The sequence below is a fragment of the Pteropus vampyrus genome, unplaced genomic scaffold, assembly GCF_000151845.1.
Source record: "Pteropus vampyrus isolate Shadow unplaced genomic scaffold, Pvam_2.0 Scaffold254, whole genome shotgun sequence".
NCBI classification, from domain to species: domain Eukaryota; kingdom Metazoa; phylum Chordata; class Mammalia; order Chiroptera; family Pteropodidae; genus Pteropus; species Pteropus vampyrus.
The window spans coordinates 1,932,540-1,952,091 of NW_011889035.1; the positions used below are offsets into that span (position 1 = coordinate 1,932,540).

The 19,552-nt window shown below is 42.2% G+C and overlaps 1 protein-coding gene across 1 annotated transcript in view; it reads right to left on the bottom strand.

Annotated features, from left to right (window-relative positions):
* Nucleotides 1-14,025, bottom strand: part of HEPHL1 (hephaestin like 1) — a 65,048-nt gene extending 51,023 nt beyond the window's left edge. Inside the window, exons 1-2 of the mRNA XM_011374754.1 lie at nucleotides 13,796-14,025; nucleotides 2,219-2,463 (exon numbers count right to left, since the gene is read on the bottom strand). Coding sequence (XP_011373056.1) covers nucleotides 2,219-2,463; nucleotides 13,796-13,965 — 415 coding nt within the window. The 5' untranslated portion in view covers nucleotides 13,966-14,025. The remainder of the gene's footprint in view (nucleotides 1-2,218; nucleotides 2,464-13,795) is intronic.
* Between the last annotated feature and the right edge of the window lie 5,527 nt (nucleotides 14,026-19,552).

Sequence of the window (19,552 nt, forward strand, 5' to 3'; positions counted from 1 at the left end):
ACACACACACACACACACACACACACACACACACACACACATATGATAAGAAAAAATGAATTGAGTGGCTGAAAGTAAGGACCTGGCCTTTGCTCAGAACCTTTACCAAGAGCCCCTCTGGAAGAACCAGGAAGGTAAGAACCAAGAGCTCATGGTGACCTGCTGAGATTTGCACACAGGAAGGAGAGGTGCTGCTTTACTGATTGCATCAGTACAGGAGCAGAGTAGAGTAGTGGAGAGAGCCTTAGCATGGGAGAGAGGAGGTCTGTGTCTATTATAACTCAGCTGCTAACCAACTATAAGAATTTGATAAAGGCATTTTTTCTTTCTAGGCCTTGATTTCTTATAAAATGATAATGCGGGGCTAGATCTGAGAGTTATTCAAAAAGTATTTATAGAGTACTTGCCACATGCCAAGAATTGTGCCAAGCACTGAAGAACATTGCCCAGGAAAACCCAGCATGGTCTCTGTTCCCAGAAGTCTACAGTCTAATGTAGAAACACACACAAATGAGGAAGAGGATACACACAGAAAAGTTCCCTTCTACTGTACAGGCTTTATACGTGCTATGAAGGGAACCAACAAACTCCTGAGATGGAAGAGACCTATTTACTATAGGCTATGAGAAGTCTTCCTGGGTATGCACATACAATGGAATACTATTAGGCCTTAAAAGGGGTTGAAATTCTAAAACATGCTACAACATAGATGGGCCTTGAAAATACTATGCTAAATGAAATAAGCCAGAAACCAAAGAACAAATATGATATGATTCCACTTTTATGAGGTACCTAGAGTAGGCAAATTCACAGAGACAGAAAGTAGAGTAGTAATTACTAGCAAGTTGGGTGGAGAAGGGAATAGGGGATTATTATTTAATGAGTGCAAAGTTTCTGTTTGGGATGATGAAACGGTTCTAGAAATGAATAGTAGTGATAGCTGCACAACGCTAAATGTACTTAATGCCACTAATTGTACTCTTAAAATAGTAAAATGGTAAATTTTACCACAAATTTTTTAAAAAGCATCTGTGATCTTATAAAGCTTTGGAATTACTGGCCTAGATGATCTTTCAGGACACCATCAGCAATATTAAGGTATGCTTTCCAGAAATATATGAAGGAGAAAGGACAAAATTAAAGATTCATAAAGGCCCCTATTTTCTCCATATTTAAAAAGACAGGCACGGCTATTATGACACATCTTTACCAGCAGCATAAATAATACTTTTACGAAACTATATTAAAGAAAATGCATCAATAGTTATCATTTACAAAACTCTCTCCAAGTTTACCGGGAACAGTTTTATGTGCTCATCTTCAGCTACTCAGAACTACCAAATCTGGGACTGAGAACTTTGCTGCACTTCAGATGGAGGAAAAGGGCTGAGAACAAAGGACAATCTCAATGTCTCATGTTTATCTTCAGACTTCTCTCCTCCTGCTTCTCAGACAGACCTGGCAGTGGTCTGTCCAATTTGACTGTCGTGGGACATTTGTTAATACCCTCCTTAATGATAAAGCAAGTTACATCAGAGTACTGTGCCTGACACAGTCTCCAGAGCCAGGGGTGTAGCAGGTATGGCACCATTTGACCCATTCCACCTTGGTGTGAGGAAGAATGCTATGAGAGATGCAAAAAACTTTTGATGTCTGGGGAATACTTCCATTTCAAAAGTCTAAAGATAGTACTTAAAAGTTAAAAAAAAAGAAAACAGGGAAGACTTGAGAAACTGCACTATCGAAGCTCTTGCAAGGGTATTTTAGAAAGGAAGCACCAAAGATAGTAGGCTTACGCAGGGAAGTTGAGATCAGCTTACACTGAGACATCCTCCCCATAGCCAAGGCTATTATCGGCAACAGCATCCTTGAAACCTGCTAGTGCATGCTGCTCTAGTGTGCTGCCCAGTCACGAGTGATTGACAAGGAAGAAAGTTAGTGTGCTGCTGGGGGGCATGGTATAGCAGGTGCCAAGGAAGCCCAGCACCCAGTTTTGTATCAACATAAACAAGAGTAAGAAAGAAAGGGGGAAAGAAATAAAGGAAAGAGAAAGAAGAGAAGGGGGAACAGATGGGATAGGGAGAGAAGGAGACAAAGAAAAGACAAATGAACATGTGTAATTATTGTGCTCTTAGAAGCTCTTTCACCGTAACTGACAATTAGTTGTCTAACTTATGAAATAGAGACAAGACACCAATAATACAGGATTGATATTTACCTTCTGAGTCTTTGTTGTAGAAAACGCCATGTGGATGCAAAGAGTAAGGTCGAGAAGCAAAGTTTTTTAAATGGATGACAATCACATCACCTACTTCAGCCCTCAAGATGGGGCCCAGGAATCCAAGCCAGGGAGGTTTGGGGATCTCCGTGGAATAGGTATCATCTGTGTAGTGTCTGTAAACAGCCTTTTTGTAAAGACCGCCTATCCTGTTGGGCCCTCTTTCGAGAAATAAGGTGGCAAGTCTAAAAGTAAAAAGAAAAATATTTTTAAATTGAAATTTAAACAATCTCAATAGCTTACCTTAGCAAGTCATAAAGTGTAATTTCTCATTTAGGGTTCACCATAACCCTGTAACCTCTGTACAGCTGTTAAGGTTATCCTCAATTTTCTAACAAGGAAACTGAGGCTAAGAAAGTTAAGTGATAAGCCAAAAGGCACACATAATATTCACAACCAAACTGAAACAAAACCAGATACTCTAGAGTCACGTTGTCCATCGCCTCTTTTCATTCAACACGTTCCCCTCTGCGTTTTCATTTAACAAACAATATGTGCTGACTACATTCCCAGCACTTTGCTAGGTGCTGTGGAGGAATATAAAAGAATTCTTGATGTAATAATGGAAAAATTAAAAAACTGCATAGAGCAGTATGTGATTAAGTGCCAATTGAATGTTTGATACAATGGATATAGGCTCAATTTTTCTAGAAATATATTAGTTCAGAGAAGAAAAATATCTCTGTGGGTCAAAAGGGTCAGAAAACACCTCGTGAAAAACACAGGAATTAAGAAGTCCGATTATAAAACAAAATAGAAAAATGAGGACACAAAGCAGGGACAGAACATGAGCAATGAGAAAGAAGTGGTGAGCATAATATTGAGGGAGAGGAGGTTATAGGCTGGGGCCTGGGTCCGGAAGGGGAGGAGTGAGGAGAATGGATGCATGTGCTATCTGGGAAAAGACTGACCATGAACTTTAATTCCAGGTTGAAGAATTTAGGATTTTTCTTGGAAGCATTGAGGACTCAAAGAAGTTTTTCATAAATTGGATGACATGATAATCAGTATTTAAGAACCATTGTCATGGCAGTTGTGTACAAGTTTTAGAGGAGTTAGGCAAAGGAGAGAGTAAAGATGAGGGACAGGGAGGTTGTCAGGAGATCAGCAGCGGATAGTGTAATAGAAAGAAGTGGATATGAAGAAGCAGGATTCTAAGACTTGATGTGACAGGATGCCCTCCTGGTGCCCCCAGTGCGAAGGGGACACTTCCTGGGGTCTAGGAACCTGAGACAATAGTAGCACTGGTGACACCAATTTGGAGGTGGCCATACTATCGCCCCCCTGGGGAAGTGGAACCCCTTTCCCCACTCAGTCTATGTGTTTAAAATGGGGCTCCAACCCCAGAGGTACTGGTTTCTGCTTGAGCAAAAATCTCCACCACTCCTGGGTGTAGCCATCACAATGTGGCTGTGCCCTGTCTGAAGGTGAGAGGCAAGTCCTACTCTCACACACATACCTCCCTCCACATGCACATGCATGCATTCCCTCTCAGGCATTCAACAAAATTTAATTAGGTCAAGCCCTGTGCTCTGGGGATACAGAGAAAAGATGCAAAACCTTGAAGGAGCTGTCATTCTAGAAAAGAGAGTCACGAGAACACAGATTCTATTCTGGGGCATCTAATCTGGAGTGGAAAACAGATCAGTGGAGAATTCCTAGAGGAAGTGATGTCTAAATATGGTCTCAAAGATCAAAGAAGAATTACCCTGGCAAAGAATATGCAAAGGGCTGATGTAGCAGACATTCTGGAGTTTTGCCAACTCAGCGCCCACACTCCCTTCTTTGATCTGAAAGCATACTTTCCCCATTCTTATGCTAAGTGCTGTGGAGGGAGCTCCACCCCCAGCTCCAGAGATGGAGCAAGTGACTCAGCCTAACCTGTCAGACACCGAGCTCCCTCAGACATTGGTGGAGGGAAGTCTGGACAATTGGTGGAATTCCTCTCCCAATCAAGTGACTCTGGATCACAGTGATCAGTTCAGGGACAGCCACAGAGTGGCTTTGCTTTAATCCAAGGGACTGTAGAGACTTTTGAAGGGTCTCTTTCATGAGCTCTTGGAACCAGTGTTGTGAGTCTGAAGCTTCTGGCAATCATATGGTAACCCAAGGAGAGAGTCTGCCTGGGTACTGTTGTATGTTCCTGTCATCTCCTAAATTTAGCTATTTACTTCTTTCCTCTAATCAACTCCCACTTGCTTCCATTATCATATTCCTTTTTGTTTTTCCCTTTCTCATTATTGTACTTTTCATTCTCTTTTATTCACTTCCAATAATTCAATCCTTCATTCAAAAAAAGTATTAAGCACCTACCAGGTGTCATTTGGCCCTTCTCTTTTCTATTCTTTTATACCTCCCCCTTACCTTTTCTGTTTGTTTTGTCTTGTTTTCTTTTGTTTTCTCTTTCCCAATTCTTTCCTGGATTGGAAGCTGAACCCAGCAGCTAGAGAGAACTTTGCTACCTCTAGGATGACTAGCCCTGTGATTCCTGGGCAGCTGGCCTTTCTCTGGCAGGACCATCCCTGGCTCCTCCATGGGGGACTTGAACCTATTGCTTCTCCCTTTGTCCCAGGAAAATTACCCCTGACTGACTCTACAAAAAGAGCAGGACAGTGTTGACACACGTGGGTGCCTGGGCAGGCTAGCAATCTGGTACTTTGGGCAGGTAACTAATGTGGGGCTCCTTCAACTGATACTTGCAAAAATACTTATTCAGTTCTTATTTAGAAGAAAGATTGGGTGCTGAGGAGGGAAGAAGGTGGTCTGATAGTGGCAGTTCTCACCTTCCCCTTGGTGGCAAGAAGAAGCCCACCCCACAGTTCACTGGACCAGTCCTCAGAAAAGATTTCAATGACCACCTGTTATTATTTGAGCACATCCCCTGGGGTCTCCTCCTTCCACCTCTCAAACTCCCTCTCAAGCAGTTGATTCTTTTCAACCACATTCAATACTCACCTCAGAGAGGTTCTGGAAGTTGTAATTTCTCCACCTTCAATGTCATTTCCAGTGAATTTTATCCCCCCAGTGATACTCAGTGCCCCAGTGATGTTCTAGTGCCCTTTAGAGCTGAGGGCCAGTTGCTCCACCTCTTAATCTGGCTCAACTGAGGACTCCTCCAAGTCCAAGGCCATTCTTATTAAAAGGGGCTTTATCGCTGCCAGGTGTGACCATGGCCTTTGATCAATATTAAGTGGTCTAGGGCAGGCTGGATGCCTCAGCTGGTTAGAGAATAGAAATAATAAGGTTGCAAAGTAATCACTTTTTAATTTGACTTTTAAATCATGCTATGTTCTGTTTAAATGCTTTTTAAATTTTGTTGTGCTATAAGCTTCAGTTTATAAATTACAAAAAGGCAAGGTGGCTGTAAACCCTATGTATCAGCAGGTCCCTGGGAGAAAGAAAACAGTCTTTGGAAGGCAGGCCCAGCAAACCAAAGCTCATAAGGTTACTTGTTGGATTTTTGGAAAGATGTTCACTGGATATTTTTTTGTAGCCACAAACTCTACCCTGGACCCAGGGACTGTTGGATATACAACTCCCCGCTGAACAACACAAGTTTGAATTGTGAGGGTCCACTTACACGCAGATTGTTTTCAATAAATTCAGCCCTTTGTGTCCTTGGGTTTCACATTTGCAGATTCAACCACCATGGAGAGAGAACTGTTTTTGCATTCCCAACTGCAAATTCCCAATTGCGAATCACAAATACTGTTGGACATCTGTCTCTCTTAACTTCTCTACTCTGGGCTCCCAGCAAGTGCGTGCGCACAAACACACATATATACACATGCAAATGTATGCTGAGCAAGAGCTCCTTATCTTGAATTGTCTGACAGAGCCACTCAAACAAGAGGTGAGCATATCAGAGGGAGGAGAACTGTTTGCTGACTTCCTACAACACTTATTACATATCCTGCATATTTTAGCACTGAGTTACATACTAACTTGTTTTGTACGTTCCTGGATGTGTATCAGTCTTATCACCTAAACAGTCAATAGTCACCCCAAGAGGGAATTAAATTTACTAAAGCATTGGTTCCCAAATGTCCATCCATGTACTGATTGTATCAGAATTATCTGGGACATCTGCCAAAAAATTAAGTCCTCAGGCCCCATTTCAGGACAACTGAATCAGACTTTCTGGTGTTCGGGCCGTGGCATCTATATTTTTCCTAATCTCACTAAATGATTCTTATGGCAGAGCTTTCCGGCGCTTGCCTATTCTGATTCTTCTTTCTTCCCAGCAGAAGGGGAGAGCAAAGAGCTTGTGCGGTTAGGTGGAGCTGTAGGATTTGGGCAAATAAGTAGAAGTGATATGTGTCTCTTCTGGGCCGAGGCATTTAATTGCCATTGCAAGACCCCTCATTTCCTCTGCTACAGGGAAAGGCTTGAGTGAAGATAATGAGGTCTCAAGATCCAAGCAGCCTAGCTTGCTAGTTCGCCCTGGGAAAACAGTTGTCCTGGAGTCATATGGCCCTCCATGAACCTCAGTGGGTGAGAAGCACACCTCTGTGGTGTTAAGCCCCTGAGATTTAGGGTTATTTGTAACTACAGCACAACCTGATCTATTCTGACTAATACAATTCTGATGTGCATGCAAGTTTGGAAATCACATTTCTGTAGTACATAGCACAAAAACCACAGAAGTTATTTGAAACTATAGCACCTGTTGAATATGGAAAAGGTAGGGAAGGGGCGGAAGTAAGAGAAAGCAGTATTTTTAGTGTCTATACAGCAAACTACCCTTAAGAACACATAATGCATTTGTAACAGGACAGTTCCTATGAGTCCTAGATTTAAATTTTGCCCAAAAAACAAAGCAAGGGGGTGACTTGAAGGCCGCCATCCACAGGAAGCAGCCTGAAGTTTAGCTAGAGTACATGCATTAGAATGCCGGTATTGGTGGACTGTATATTGTTTATAGTGTAGCTGCAGGATGGCCCCACTGTGAGGGACTGAGCAATCACTACCTCTCAGGTTCATCCCAACCTGCATGCTAGCATTTCACTGAGCAGCTGTTTGTTTCAGGCTGTGAAAGAATATAGTTGGGCTGGGAAGTTTCACATTGGCAACTGCTTTAAAGACAAACAAGGGAGTAAAACATTCACATTGCCAAGGCCAGCGGCAATACCATGAAGGGAGACACCTTCCAAAAGCAGGCGAGATTTTCATCAGAATGAACCTACCCGTGGGAATCATCTAACAAGTGCAGAGATGGAATCCGGGTTAGGAGTGCGTAATTACAGCAAGTGTGCACCTGACCAGCACCACTGTCCCCACAACCTGAATCTTCTAGTGGGATTTTCATCATCTATTTAACCTTTTTGAGCAATTGATGAACCTCTACAGTCTATGAGACATTAAACTGGAGCCAAGATGTGTGACTCTCAGTTCCTGCACTCAAGAGACATCATCCGGTTGGGAAGACAAATCATATGCATTGGAGAATAAGTAGCAAACACCCCGTTTTTTATATTAAGTGGCAAGTAGATCATCTAGAATGTCTACTCAATGTCTGAGTGTGTGTGTGGGGGGGGCGGCGGCAGGAGGATAGGGAGAGAGAAAGGGTAAAGATGATCTTCTAAGTAATATCAGCAGAGGGTAGGGTTGGAACAAACAAGTGAGATCATTACAGTCACGATATGGACAAGTGACTTTTTTTTCTCATCTTGAGAAGGGATATTGTTCACCAAAGAGAAAACAGGACTACACTGAGACAAGTGGCACTTGGCAAAGAGGAGGGTGGAGATTGTGATTACACATTACAACTCAGGTGCCACCGCTGCACCCTCCCCGATTAGATCAATAATTTCGAAGCCACCCAATCCAAGTGATGTGCTCCTCTTCACATCCTCTCGTCCTGGTTCTCCAGCACCTATGTCTTGAGTATCTTCCTTCTCCCACTTTGTTTCCACAAAAGCCCCTCAGAACACACATAAGGTGTGTTAAAAACAAATCCACGTGGTAAAGGGAAAAGAGAATAAGCTTGAATCCCAACTCCCCAACTTGATCTCGTGAAATTTTGAGGAAGCGATTTAACTTCTCTGAATGCCAGTTTCCTCTACTGTAAACCAGTGACCGTGATAGATCCGTAGTGAAGAGTAAATGAGACGAGATGTGCAGCCCCACTCTGGGAGAGTGAGGGCTCAATCAACAGTAGTTATGGGAGTTATGATTATTTCTGGCAAAGCTCTAATCAGAAAAGAGGAAAATGTGACTATTCGAGGTCTCTTTCCCACAGAGCTCTAGCTCTCCAGAGAAGCCCTCGAGATAAGAGAGCTACCATGATGACTAATATTTCATGAGTCTTAACCTAGTACCAGGCACCAGGTCTGAGCATTTACATATCTCATGATACCTATCATTGTGGGCTGATAATGGCTTCCAAAGATAAGTCCATATCCTAATACCCTTATCTGAGAAAGGGCCTTTGCAGATGTGATTAAGTTAAAGATTTTGAGATGAGAAGATGATCTTAGACTATCCAGGTGCATCCTAAATGCCACTAAAAGTGTTCTTATAAGGGGAAGATTAGATACACAGAGAGGAGAAGGTGATGAAAGTGGTGGCAGAGATTGGAGCGAGGCCCCCTCCTCAAGCCAAGGACTGCCAGAAGCCACCAACAGCTGGAATAGGCAATGAATGGATCCTCCCTCAGAGCATTTGGGGCGGAGTGGCGGGGGCGGGGGGGCGCGGTGGCGCTGCTAACACTCTCATTTTAGACTTCTGGCCTCCAGACTAGGAGAGAATACATTTCTGTCGTTTTAAGCCCCCCAGTTTGTGGTAATTTGTTATAGCAACCACAGGAAACTTAGACATCCCCCCAAGAAAGGACTATCATTAGCCCTATTTTACTGATGAGAAAACTGAGGCAAAGAGAGATTCGATTACTTGCCTAGTAAGTGGAGCAAGAATTCTAAGCTTCTCAGTTGATACCACAGTCCCACATCCACCAGCAAGCCAGGCTGCTTTGGCATCTCTGTTAGATCACTACTGGGCTGCACTTGGTTGAGGAAACCCACCCTGGGCCTCCTGGTCCCCTTGACAAGGGCAGAAAATCTATCACCCTTCTTCATGGCATGGAAAGCCTTTATGACAATGTCTGAAATATAACAAGGACTCAGTGGCAGGTATTATGTTGTCTATGAGTTCTCTCAAACCCCACTTAACCAAGCCTTGGGGCCCCACTGTCTAGAGGTGGGAAAGGGAAGAGGGGAACCTGAGAGGGTGTTCATAATGGATGGGAAACAGGGACTGCCAGCTGCCTTGTAATATTCCTGCTCCCTTTTGTTCTTAGTAACAGGATCAAATCCTGCTTTCCTTCGGGCTGAAAAGCACATAACTAAAAGACTATATTTCCAAGCCACCTTTGTGGCTTTGAGTATACAGTGAAATGTTAGTAGAATTAGTAAAGCAGGGTTTCCATGAGAGCCCTTTAAAGGGCTGATGCAACAAGAATTGTGTCTCTTCTACCATTTCCCTTCCTCTCTTCCTTCCTGGAACATAGACAATGAGACCTGGAGTTACAGCAGCCATCTTGTAACCACGAACATATTTGAGGAGTGAAATTATATGCTAAGGATGGTGGATCGAAAATATAGGCCCCTGAAATCATATCAAATGAACTATCCCACCAGCCTTGGACTGCTCACTTCTGGATTTCTTGTAGAAGAGAATACGAAACTCTAATTTGTTTAAGCCACTCTATTGTCTCTATTGGCAGCCAAAAGCAATCACTATCTGATACAAAGAATAATGGAGACCCCAAGAGATTCACATAGCACCAGCCCCAACACATGATTTTTTTTTTCTTTTTGCAGATAAGATAGAAGTTGAGATTTGAGAGTCACTATAAGCGAAGACGAAGCCCTAATGTGATGATATCCTTTCCTTTATTTTCAAAGCTTACAAAAATCTCTCTCTCTCCCAGACCTGCTTTCCTTCAATTGGCTCTTTCAGATGGACATATGGATCTCTCCACATCTGTCCTAGGGCTTGTTCCTACCGGGTGTTCAAAACCCTTTGCCATCAACTGGGATGATAGTGATGTGCTTAGGTGAAGTCTCTTAACAAACCCTACAAACTTGGTGTTCGAGTAGTAGTCAGCCTCACTCATGTCCAAGTGGGGTTCTACCTGTGAGTTACCGCCCACAAAAACACCTGTGTTTCACTGGGAAGAAAAAGCTTGCATGCGTACCGGTTGCCTAACGAGGTCTTTGGTGAGAATTGTGGCTTCAAATAAGGTGACCCCACTCTGATTCCATTAAAGACCAGGCTTTACCACTGAAGCACAGTCACACCTTAATTAAGTGCTTTATGAGCTCCGGCAGGAATGGCATGAATGGATCAAATGCTGACACCATCCCCAAGCAAATCAAAGGAGCCCTGTGTTCCCATTGAGCACAGTAGGGAAGAGGAGAAATATATTCATCATATATTTAGAAAAAAAATATTTCTAAATAGAATATAATTCCTATATCCTATACTTCCTAGGAAATATTAGTGCTATAATCTCAATTGTATTTTCGAACCCTATGATGAAGCAAAGGTACCAAGTTGTAAAATTAAATTTTACCATCTGACTGCTACAGTGTCTCAGTAAAATGATTTCGATTTATTTCTATCTCATCCTTTCAGGATGAGGCTCTTGGTGCTGCCTAATTTTGGTTTCCAAGCTTTTTAACATCGCTGAAACTGATATCTTTCTAGTCCCCTAGTTTTTGCCAAGTGTCTTTAAGGATTATATTTCAACTCCCTTGTTATACAAATTAAGAAAATTGATTTTCAGACGTTATGCAACATGCTCGAGGTTACACAGCAAGTGGGGGCAGAGCAAGGACTAGATGCCAGATCTCCTGATTCCTATTTCAGTCTCTTTCCACTCATAGGGGAAAACAGAGTACCTGGCTCTCTTGGACTTCTAAATACCAGGCATTTGTCTATGTCTGAATATTCTAAATAGCAGAATATCCTCAGACATGCTGTCTACTTATGCTGCAAGAGGCTGAATAAGAGGCATGGTCATATCATCCTAGATGAGTCCTTGCTCCTGGGGAAATGGCGCCACACAGAGCACACATACTGAACTCCATGCATGTCCCACAATTGTGGCATCTTTACATGTGACACCTGTGGCACCTGTGATACATGTGAGTTGTGGCACCTGTGGCATGTATTCTGTGGTCTTCAAACAAGGGTCAGGAGCCTACCACAACTGTGCTTTCTTCAGGACTTGTCTTAAGACATCTAATAGCACTTCCTGACATGATTGCTGTTAAAAGGCAATATGCATTGCACATTCACCCAGGCTTCCCTTTCGAGCTTCTGGAATCAGCCCCATATGACTGCTGTCCCTTTACACACCAGAAGGAAACACGTGGGGACATTGGAATCCCAAGTATGACGTCTAGTATGTCAGCTGCTAAAAAGCAGGAGTCCTCACATACGGAACCACAGCATTAGTTAAACCACCTCACTCTAATCTGATACCAAACTGTGTTTTAGTCATGGCTCTTTTCTTTTTCACCATAACTATATTCATGCATTTTACTGTACTTTCTTCAAAGCACCATCATATGACTGGAGACAGAGCCCCTAACTTCTTCCTGCACCCAATTCATGGAACTAGATTTCTAGTATTTGAGTATTTAAAGTACTTTGGGTTTCTTAATGAACAGGTAACTGGCTTAGTCACTGATAGCAATGATCATCTTCAATGTCTCTTTGGGAAGAGTGACAAGTGAGACTAAATCTGCCTTTAGTAAGAATTGGGTCTTTCTAGAAATTTCTTATTACTGGAATCCCTGGCTTCCTCAAAGCTGAGTTTAATTCGATGGAAAAGGATCTCCTTTGCCAAGAAACAGGTTGCCAGGAAATGTGAGTTCGGTGCTGCCTTTACTCTGTAAACCCTGGCAAGTACTTAATGGAACCCCAGTTCCTGGTTTATGAAGTGGGAATAAAAATATGTACAAGCAGCAATAAATTAAATGGTTCTAGTGGAATTCCTGGGTAAAAGGAAAGACTACCTACATGGATATTTAGGAGTCTATTTTACTCAACCATGTGGAAAGGAAGTCCCATATCTTATTGAGCTTAAAGCCTGTACTCACTACACTCAGAGTACACATCTTGAATAGTCTTGTATCCAACAGCTGCTCACAATGACAATTTTCTATTGAGCCTTTTTTGAGGACAGCAGAGCTCTATTTTTAGAGAAGGGTACTAGCAGTTAGGGTAGCCTTTCAATCTCATAACCATTTGTTATGGTGAAGGCTACTGCCACCAATGGTCAGCACATGCACGATTCAAAGAAGTCAAGAGTTTTTTTGGAAATAGCCCCTTGAACATTAAATTCCCTGGTACAAAGCTTAAAGAAAAGTCTCTCTTGGCAGGCTGGCTGGCACAGACATCACACTTCCTTAAAAACAAACAAACAAACAAACTATGACCGTATCACCTTTGTGGCATAACCTGGAAGTTGTGTATGCGAGCCAAGTGGATCTTTGGTCTTTCCACAGGGCATGGGGGCCTGACTCTTAAAGATTCATTGGCAGACCCTGTGCTGTTCCTGAATCTTATCAACTAACCTCATTTTTAGAAAATCTAACTTAGATGTTGAGTACAATGGCTCTGCCTATCAAGAAAGAAGCAGGCATCCAAATATCCAACATTGGTTGCCAGAACATCTTGAAAGATGTTCTGAGAAGCACAAAGTTGAAAATATGCATAACAACTTCTGGAGCCAAGGGGTCTCTTCAGAGGGAGCTCCAAGGAACCAAAAAGAGATATAATACACAGGACCTTGCAAGGGAGAGGGGAAGCAAGGGCTATTTCCTGCAAAAATAAAAAATCAGGAACCCAGAACACTCTAGAACCATCTCATCCAGCTACACCATTGGCTTTGGGGATAGGATACCGCCCTCAGATTGAATGAGTCGGGCTGAAACAAGCCTCTCACCAGTGAAAAAGCCATTTCTAAGTGGACTCAAGGAAGCTCTTAAAACACCAGCCAAATCTATTGTAACTACTCCTTCTTTTAAATAGTGAAAAACAAAACATAACCACATATAGCATGCTTACTTCCAATGATATTTTGTTCTAAAAATAAAAACTAAGAAAACACCGTATGTTTTAACAGTGACGAATTCTTGAAAATCCTCAAATTTTCATCCCAAGGATTGCCATTATTTTTTTTAACGAACTTCTTGAACCCCCTGGATGTTACTTAGTGGTGCCTAGTGACAACTGTCCATGTGTAGAATAAGCCACTATTCAAACCCCTTGTTGTGTAATGGCTCTTCACAGACAAGGCTAGAAGGCTCAACAAATAGAGTTAAGAATATCTCTTCCAAATTACACATTCACCCAGGTTAGGGCTTTTCAAGCAAACCCCAAACCTCTCCTGCTTAGTTAGATCAACTCACTCCCATAATAACTACCCAAGGAATACAACCTTCCCCATGTCGAGTCAAAAGGAAGCCAAGCATGGGAGTCTTTGGTGACCCCAAGTTCACTCACTTGTCTTCTGCAAAACTTTTCCCAGTGATAATGTTCTTCCCTTGAGGTACATAGTCCCAGTATTCTTCCACAATCCCAAGGTGGTATGTTCTGGTAACTGCACCAACCAGCACGGACAGACCCAGGAATGGGATGAGAAGGATGCAGTCAGCCTGCTGCTTCCGAGGCATTTGTGGATATAATTCAAGCAAACAGTGTGTGCAGGAGGCAACTCTGCCTGTCCCTCCCCCTCACTCGGAGCTAGTTATAAATGAGAAATGGACAAGGCCCAGCTCCTCCTCCTCAAGTAGCTTAGGGTTGGGACAGAAGCTGACAATTCGTATAAGCAGAGCAAACTCGAAGGGGGAGTTACTATGATGACAAAACCTTTGCCAGCCATCCAAGAAATGTGTAACTGGCTTATTTGTTTACTGCCCAAGCCAAACAGGCCTGTTTCTGTAAGTTTTGGTGCTCTGCTCTGACATTAGTCATTCATCATTACCAGGAATGACAGTGCAACTAGTTGGGCGATAGGTTTCTCCGCCTTCTTCCTCTTTTTCTCTCCACACCTATTACAAGAACACATTAAAATCTGAAAACTGAGCTTGTCTGAATGGAGCACCAGGAAATATCTCAAGCACTAAAGAAGGCTTCATCTCTGTCAAGAGCTCAGAGGGAATGATGCAATCACCCTCCACCATCTCCAACTTGTTTTATAAGGCTACATGAAACAATCAACTCACATCGTAAAGTTCATAACAACACTGTTAAACCTCACTAGTTCTCAATTTGCTCATGCACCATCTCCCCCAAATTCATATCCCACTAGCAAAAATTAGAAGCTCAATCACCTGGTTCAGCCAAAATTCTAGAGGCTATCACCCTTAAACAGTGAGCTGCCTTTCTAAGGATGAGTGAAAATAATACAGAAGGAGTATCCTTCAGGCACATGAAGACAAAGTTTATAGCAGCTCTTTGGGTTAAAAGGGTGAAAGGAGTACCCATTCTTCTGTGTGCTCAAATCTGTGACCTAGAATTTCAATGTTTAAAGATACCTTGTTCAGCTCTGGAAGAGAGCCAATCTGATCCCCGTGCAGATTTGCTCTCAAGGCTGCAGACATGGAATGAAGGAGACAGTCTCCTGGCTGTGCTTTGAGGTTGGACAGACCTGTGTTTGATATCCAGTCACACTACTTACTAACTTAGTGGCACTGAAGAATCACTTGACCTCTCTTAAGCCTGGGTCTGTAAAACAGGGATGGAGCCATTGTTAAGAAGATTTAAAGGATGACATAGGAGCAAATCTAGATGACCATGAGTTTAATGATTACTTTTTAGATATGACACCAAGGACATAATATAAGAAAGAAATCATTGATAAGCTGGACTTCAAGAAAATAAAATAAAAAGTTCTGCTCTGTGAAAGACACTGCAAAGAGAATGAGAAGAAAAGTCACAGACTAGGAGAAAATATTTGCAAAAGACACATCTGATAAAGGACTGTTATCCAAAACATACAAAGAACTCTTAAAACTCAACAATAAAGAAACACACAACTTGATTTAAAAATGGACAAAAGACCTCAACAGACACCTCATCAAAGAAGATAGCCAGAAAAGAAAAGATAGCCAGGTGGAAAATACACATATGAAGAGATGCTCCACGTCAGATGTCATCAAGAAAATGCAGTTAAAACAGTGATGTGCTGCCACTACACACCTATGAGAGCAGTCCAAATCTGGCACACTGATGATACCAAATACTTTCAAGGCTATGGAACAGGAACTCTCTTTCACTGATGGTGGCAATGCAAAATAGTATAGCCACTTTGGAAGACAGTGGCAGTTTCTCAGAAAACTAAACATATAGCCCACATTAAATATTTTACAATTTTATTTGTCAATTATACTTTAATAGAATTTAAAAAACTAAATATACTCTTACCATATGAAACAGCAATCATGCTCTTTGGTATTTACCCAAAGAACTTGAAAATTTATGTCTACACAAAAACCTGCACCCAGATGTTTATAGCAGCTTTATTCATAATTGATAAAACTTAGAAGCAAACAAAATGTCCTTCAGTTGGTTAATGAGTAAATAAACTGTCGTACATCCAGACAATGGAATATTATTCATCACTAAAAGGAAATGAGCTATCAAGCAATGAAAAGTCATGGAGGAACCTTAAATGCATATTACTGAGTAAAAGAAGCCAATCTGAAAATCTACAAACCCTATGACTACAACTAAATGACATGCTGGAAAAGACAAAACTCTGGAGATAGTAAAGAAGTCATTGGCTGTGGGGTAGCAGGGAGGGAGAGATGAAGAGGTAGAGCACAGAGGATTTTTAGGGCAGTGAAACTATGTATACTACAATAGCAAGTACATGTCATTATACATTTGTTCGAATCTATAGAATATACAACACCAAGAGTGAACCCTAATGTAAGCTATGCACTCTGGGTGATAATGAAATGTCCATATAGGTTCATGAAATGTAACAACTGTACCACTGGGCTGGTGGATGTTGGTAATGGGGGAGGCCAAGCATGTGTGGGGGCAGAGTGTATGTGGGAAAACTCTATATTCTGCTCAGTATTGCTGTGAAGCTAAAACTGTCCTAAAATAATAAAGTCTACTTTTTAAAAAGATTTTAAAAATGATATCTAATACCAAAGTGCCTACCATAGCCCCAGCACAGAGGAGGGTTGCAATAAATGTTAAAGTCCTTCCCTGTCCTTACCCACTGAGAGAGACTGCCTCAGCTTAAGCGATGAGAGACCTGCATTCCCACCAGCACTCTTTTGCTTTCTTTCCCAGAGTTCCATCTACCATGACTTCCACCAGCCTCAAAAGTTATTCTTCTTTAAAATTTTGGATACTATATAGATGTATCTTAACATGAGTTTTGCATTAATGTTCATCTTAGCTAATAAAATACATGCTGAGTATACTGTTTCATAGCAAGGCTCTTAACATCTTTGATTTATCGATCTGAAATTATGTCAGGACATTTGTAGAGTAATTACCATAGCACATTTCCTTTTAACTCACATCTGCTCTTCAATATGAATTGGGACACTTTGTGTGAGTTTGTCACTTTAACAGCCACTAGAGAGGAAGGACTCACAGGGCAAACCTGGCCTCGAAAGAAGTAGGGCTTTAGGAGTTCTTGGAATTTGGAAATGTCCTGGACCAAATTGTTTTTGTTTATACCCCAGAGAAGCAGACTATTTTGGGCTATAGGAGGGGATCCCCAAATGCCCCTCTAGCCTGTGCACCCCTGACAGCCCAGATAAAGCCCTAATCATTACAGAACCTTGAAACACCCAAACATGCCATTCTGCTTCATTCCTCCATTTTATGTCCCAACCCTTCACTCCCTCCATCCCTCACCTATACTTAATTCCTCTTCATCCTCTCAGGTCCTCCTAGGCAATTCCTCTCTGAAGCTGTCCTTGGTTCCTGCCACAGCCACCACACTTTCCTTCCTCTGTGCTTCCTCTGGACATTGCAAACATGCACTTATCCCTGTTCATATTATTGTTTGCTTACACATCAGTCTCCCATATGAGGCTCTAAACTCCTTGAGAACAGTGCCTAACTGACCAGCCCTCAGCACCTCCCTCTCACTCTGCACAAGGTCCCAGGGCTTTATTTAAAGAACGTTCAGCTCAGGGATTGCAGCTCCACGTGTCACCCCTGGGTCCCCAGTCTCTGGACTCTCACCCTTCCACCAGTCTCACCTGTGCTTATCTACTTTGGACCACCAACTCCCCTGGGATGGGGTTTGGGCCTCCCCCTCCCTTCCTTTCCTTCTGTCATTCATGCTTGCCTCAGCTCCAAGCTGAGGTCTAAGAGCTAGTCCTGCCTCACTCTCACACCCAGGTGCTCAGGCTACTTTTTGTCTGGACTGAGAGATTTAAAAGGCATCTCGTTCATCTCTGTATCCTCAGTGGTCAGCACAGGACCAGTGGTTAGAAGTAGGCACCGAAGAAAAAAAGCATATTAATAACTGTAGCATTTATAATACATCAGGCAGTGTACTAATTGTGTTATATACACTATCTCTTACTTTTTGCAACCATAATACTCTATGAGGTGAATAGTTTTGTCCTTGTTTTGCAGATGGGAAATGAAGATTTTGGAAGGTTAATAACTTGCCCAAGGTCACAGAGCTAGAAAATAGCAGAGCCAGGATTCAGACCAGGTCTGTCTGATTTGGAAGCCTACGCTTCAAACCACCACACTCAGTAGATATTAGTGGAGCTGTGTTAAATTGAAAGCCAAAGCCAGGTCAGGAGACCTTTTCAAGAAAAGAAACATTGGCAATATACAAGAATTTTTTTTTTGAACAGGAACGTGACCTGAGAATTTAAAAGGAACAGAATGTTGAATGCACATGGGCAAACACTCCGCCAGATGAAAGTCCAGTGATGAAATCATTCATTCAACCACTTGAAAACATTTGCTGAGTATCTACCTTATTAACTGTTTTTGTCAACTGGAAATGAGACACACATGGTCCCTGCCCTCAAAGTGTTTGTATTCTAGTGAGGGAAATAGATTGTAGGCAATAAACAAGTTTTAAAATATTATTTAAAGATATTAACTAAATATCATGATGAGTTCAATGAAGTTCAAGTTAAATCCAATGCCAGTGGTATTGTGAGAACATCAAGACCGCATCCAGTAGGTGTCAGGTGTTTGGGAAGGTGGCCCAGAAGCTTCTGAAGCATGCTTATATTTTACAGGGTGGAGTATAACATGGTGAAGTCCCATTCCTAGAAGTCCCACCCATTGCCATCATAAAAACAAACAAAACAAAACAAAATCAAGGTTAGTCTGAGAGACACTTTGATTGAGTTCTGTGAGTTAAGTTAATGGGCCACATCCCTGCCCAATAGGGACTTCCGCTTTCAGGGGTTCATTTGTTCCTCCATTGGGGAAGTGTCTCATAATGCTACATTCCTTCATGCATGAGGCAAACTCTGGTGCCGGAGACTCAGGAGAGCCAGCCTTCAATCATAGATCTAGTAAAAAGAGGAGCAGAAGAAATGGACTCCCCTCCTCTCTCTCCTCAAATTCTTCCATCTTCCCCTACTTCCACGCAAACTAAGACAGGTCCTCCCTGAGCCTTGAGGCTTGTTTTGTAATGACCTAGGTTGTAACAGCTTTTGATTTTTCCTAGTGAAGAAAGCTCCATCACCCTTCATCATTAGTGACCAGAGAAGAAGTCTTAGAGACTTTGAGAGAGTTCTCTGAGGGTTTCAGAGTGATGTCTATGTGAAGGCATTTGGCAAATCTGGTTGAAAGTCAATTCAGACTCTAGATCTGTTCCCACTTCTTAGGAGATGGAAGAGGCGCTCTCCCTTCTCCTGCCCTTTCAGATTCTTTCCATAGTGGCTCAATAGCACTGTCCTCAGTACACCTATGGGCCTATGGAATGCAGAGTAGCAGGACAGGACACTCAAGGAAGGCATCCAACCTGTTTTAAGGGAAGATACCAGGCTGCTCATCACAGCACTTATTAAAAATCCCACCTGAGGAGCACTTATTAAAAATCCCACCTGAGGAGTTCTTATTAAAAATCTCACCTGAGGAGTTCTTCAGGAAGCCCTGTTATATGACATCAAAGATGCTGCTTAACTATAGCAAATTTCTGGATGTAGATGGCTACAGGAAATGAATTCCTGTTAGAAAGGAGATCCTGGGCTCCCGATGGGGTCTGCCTTAGCTGAGATCTCCCTGGGACATAGATTCCCTGGAGAA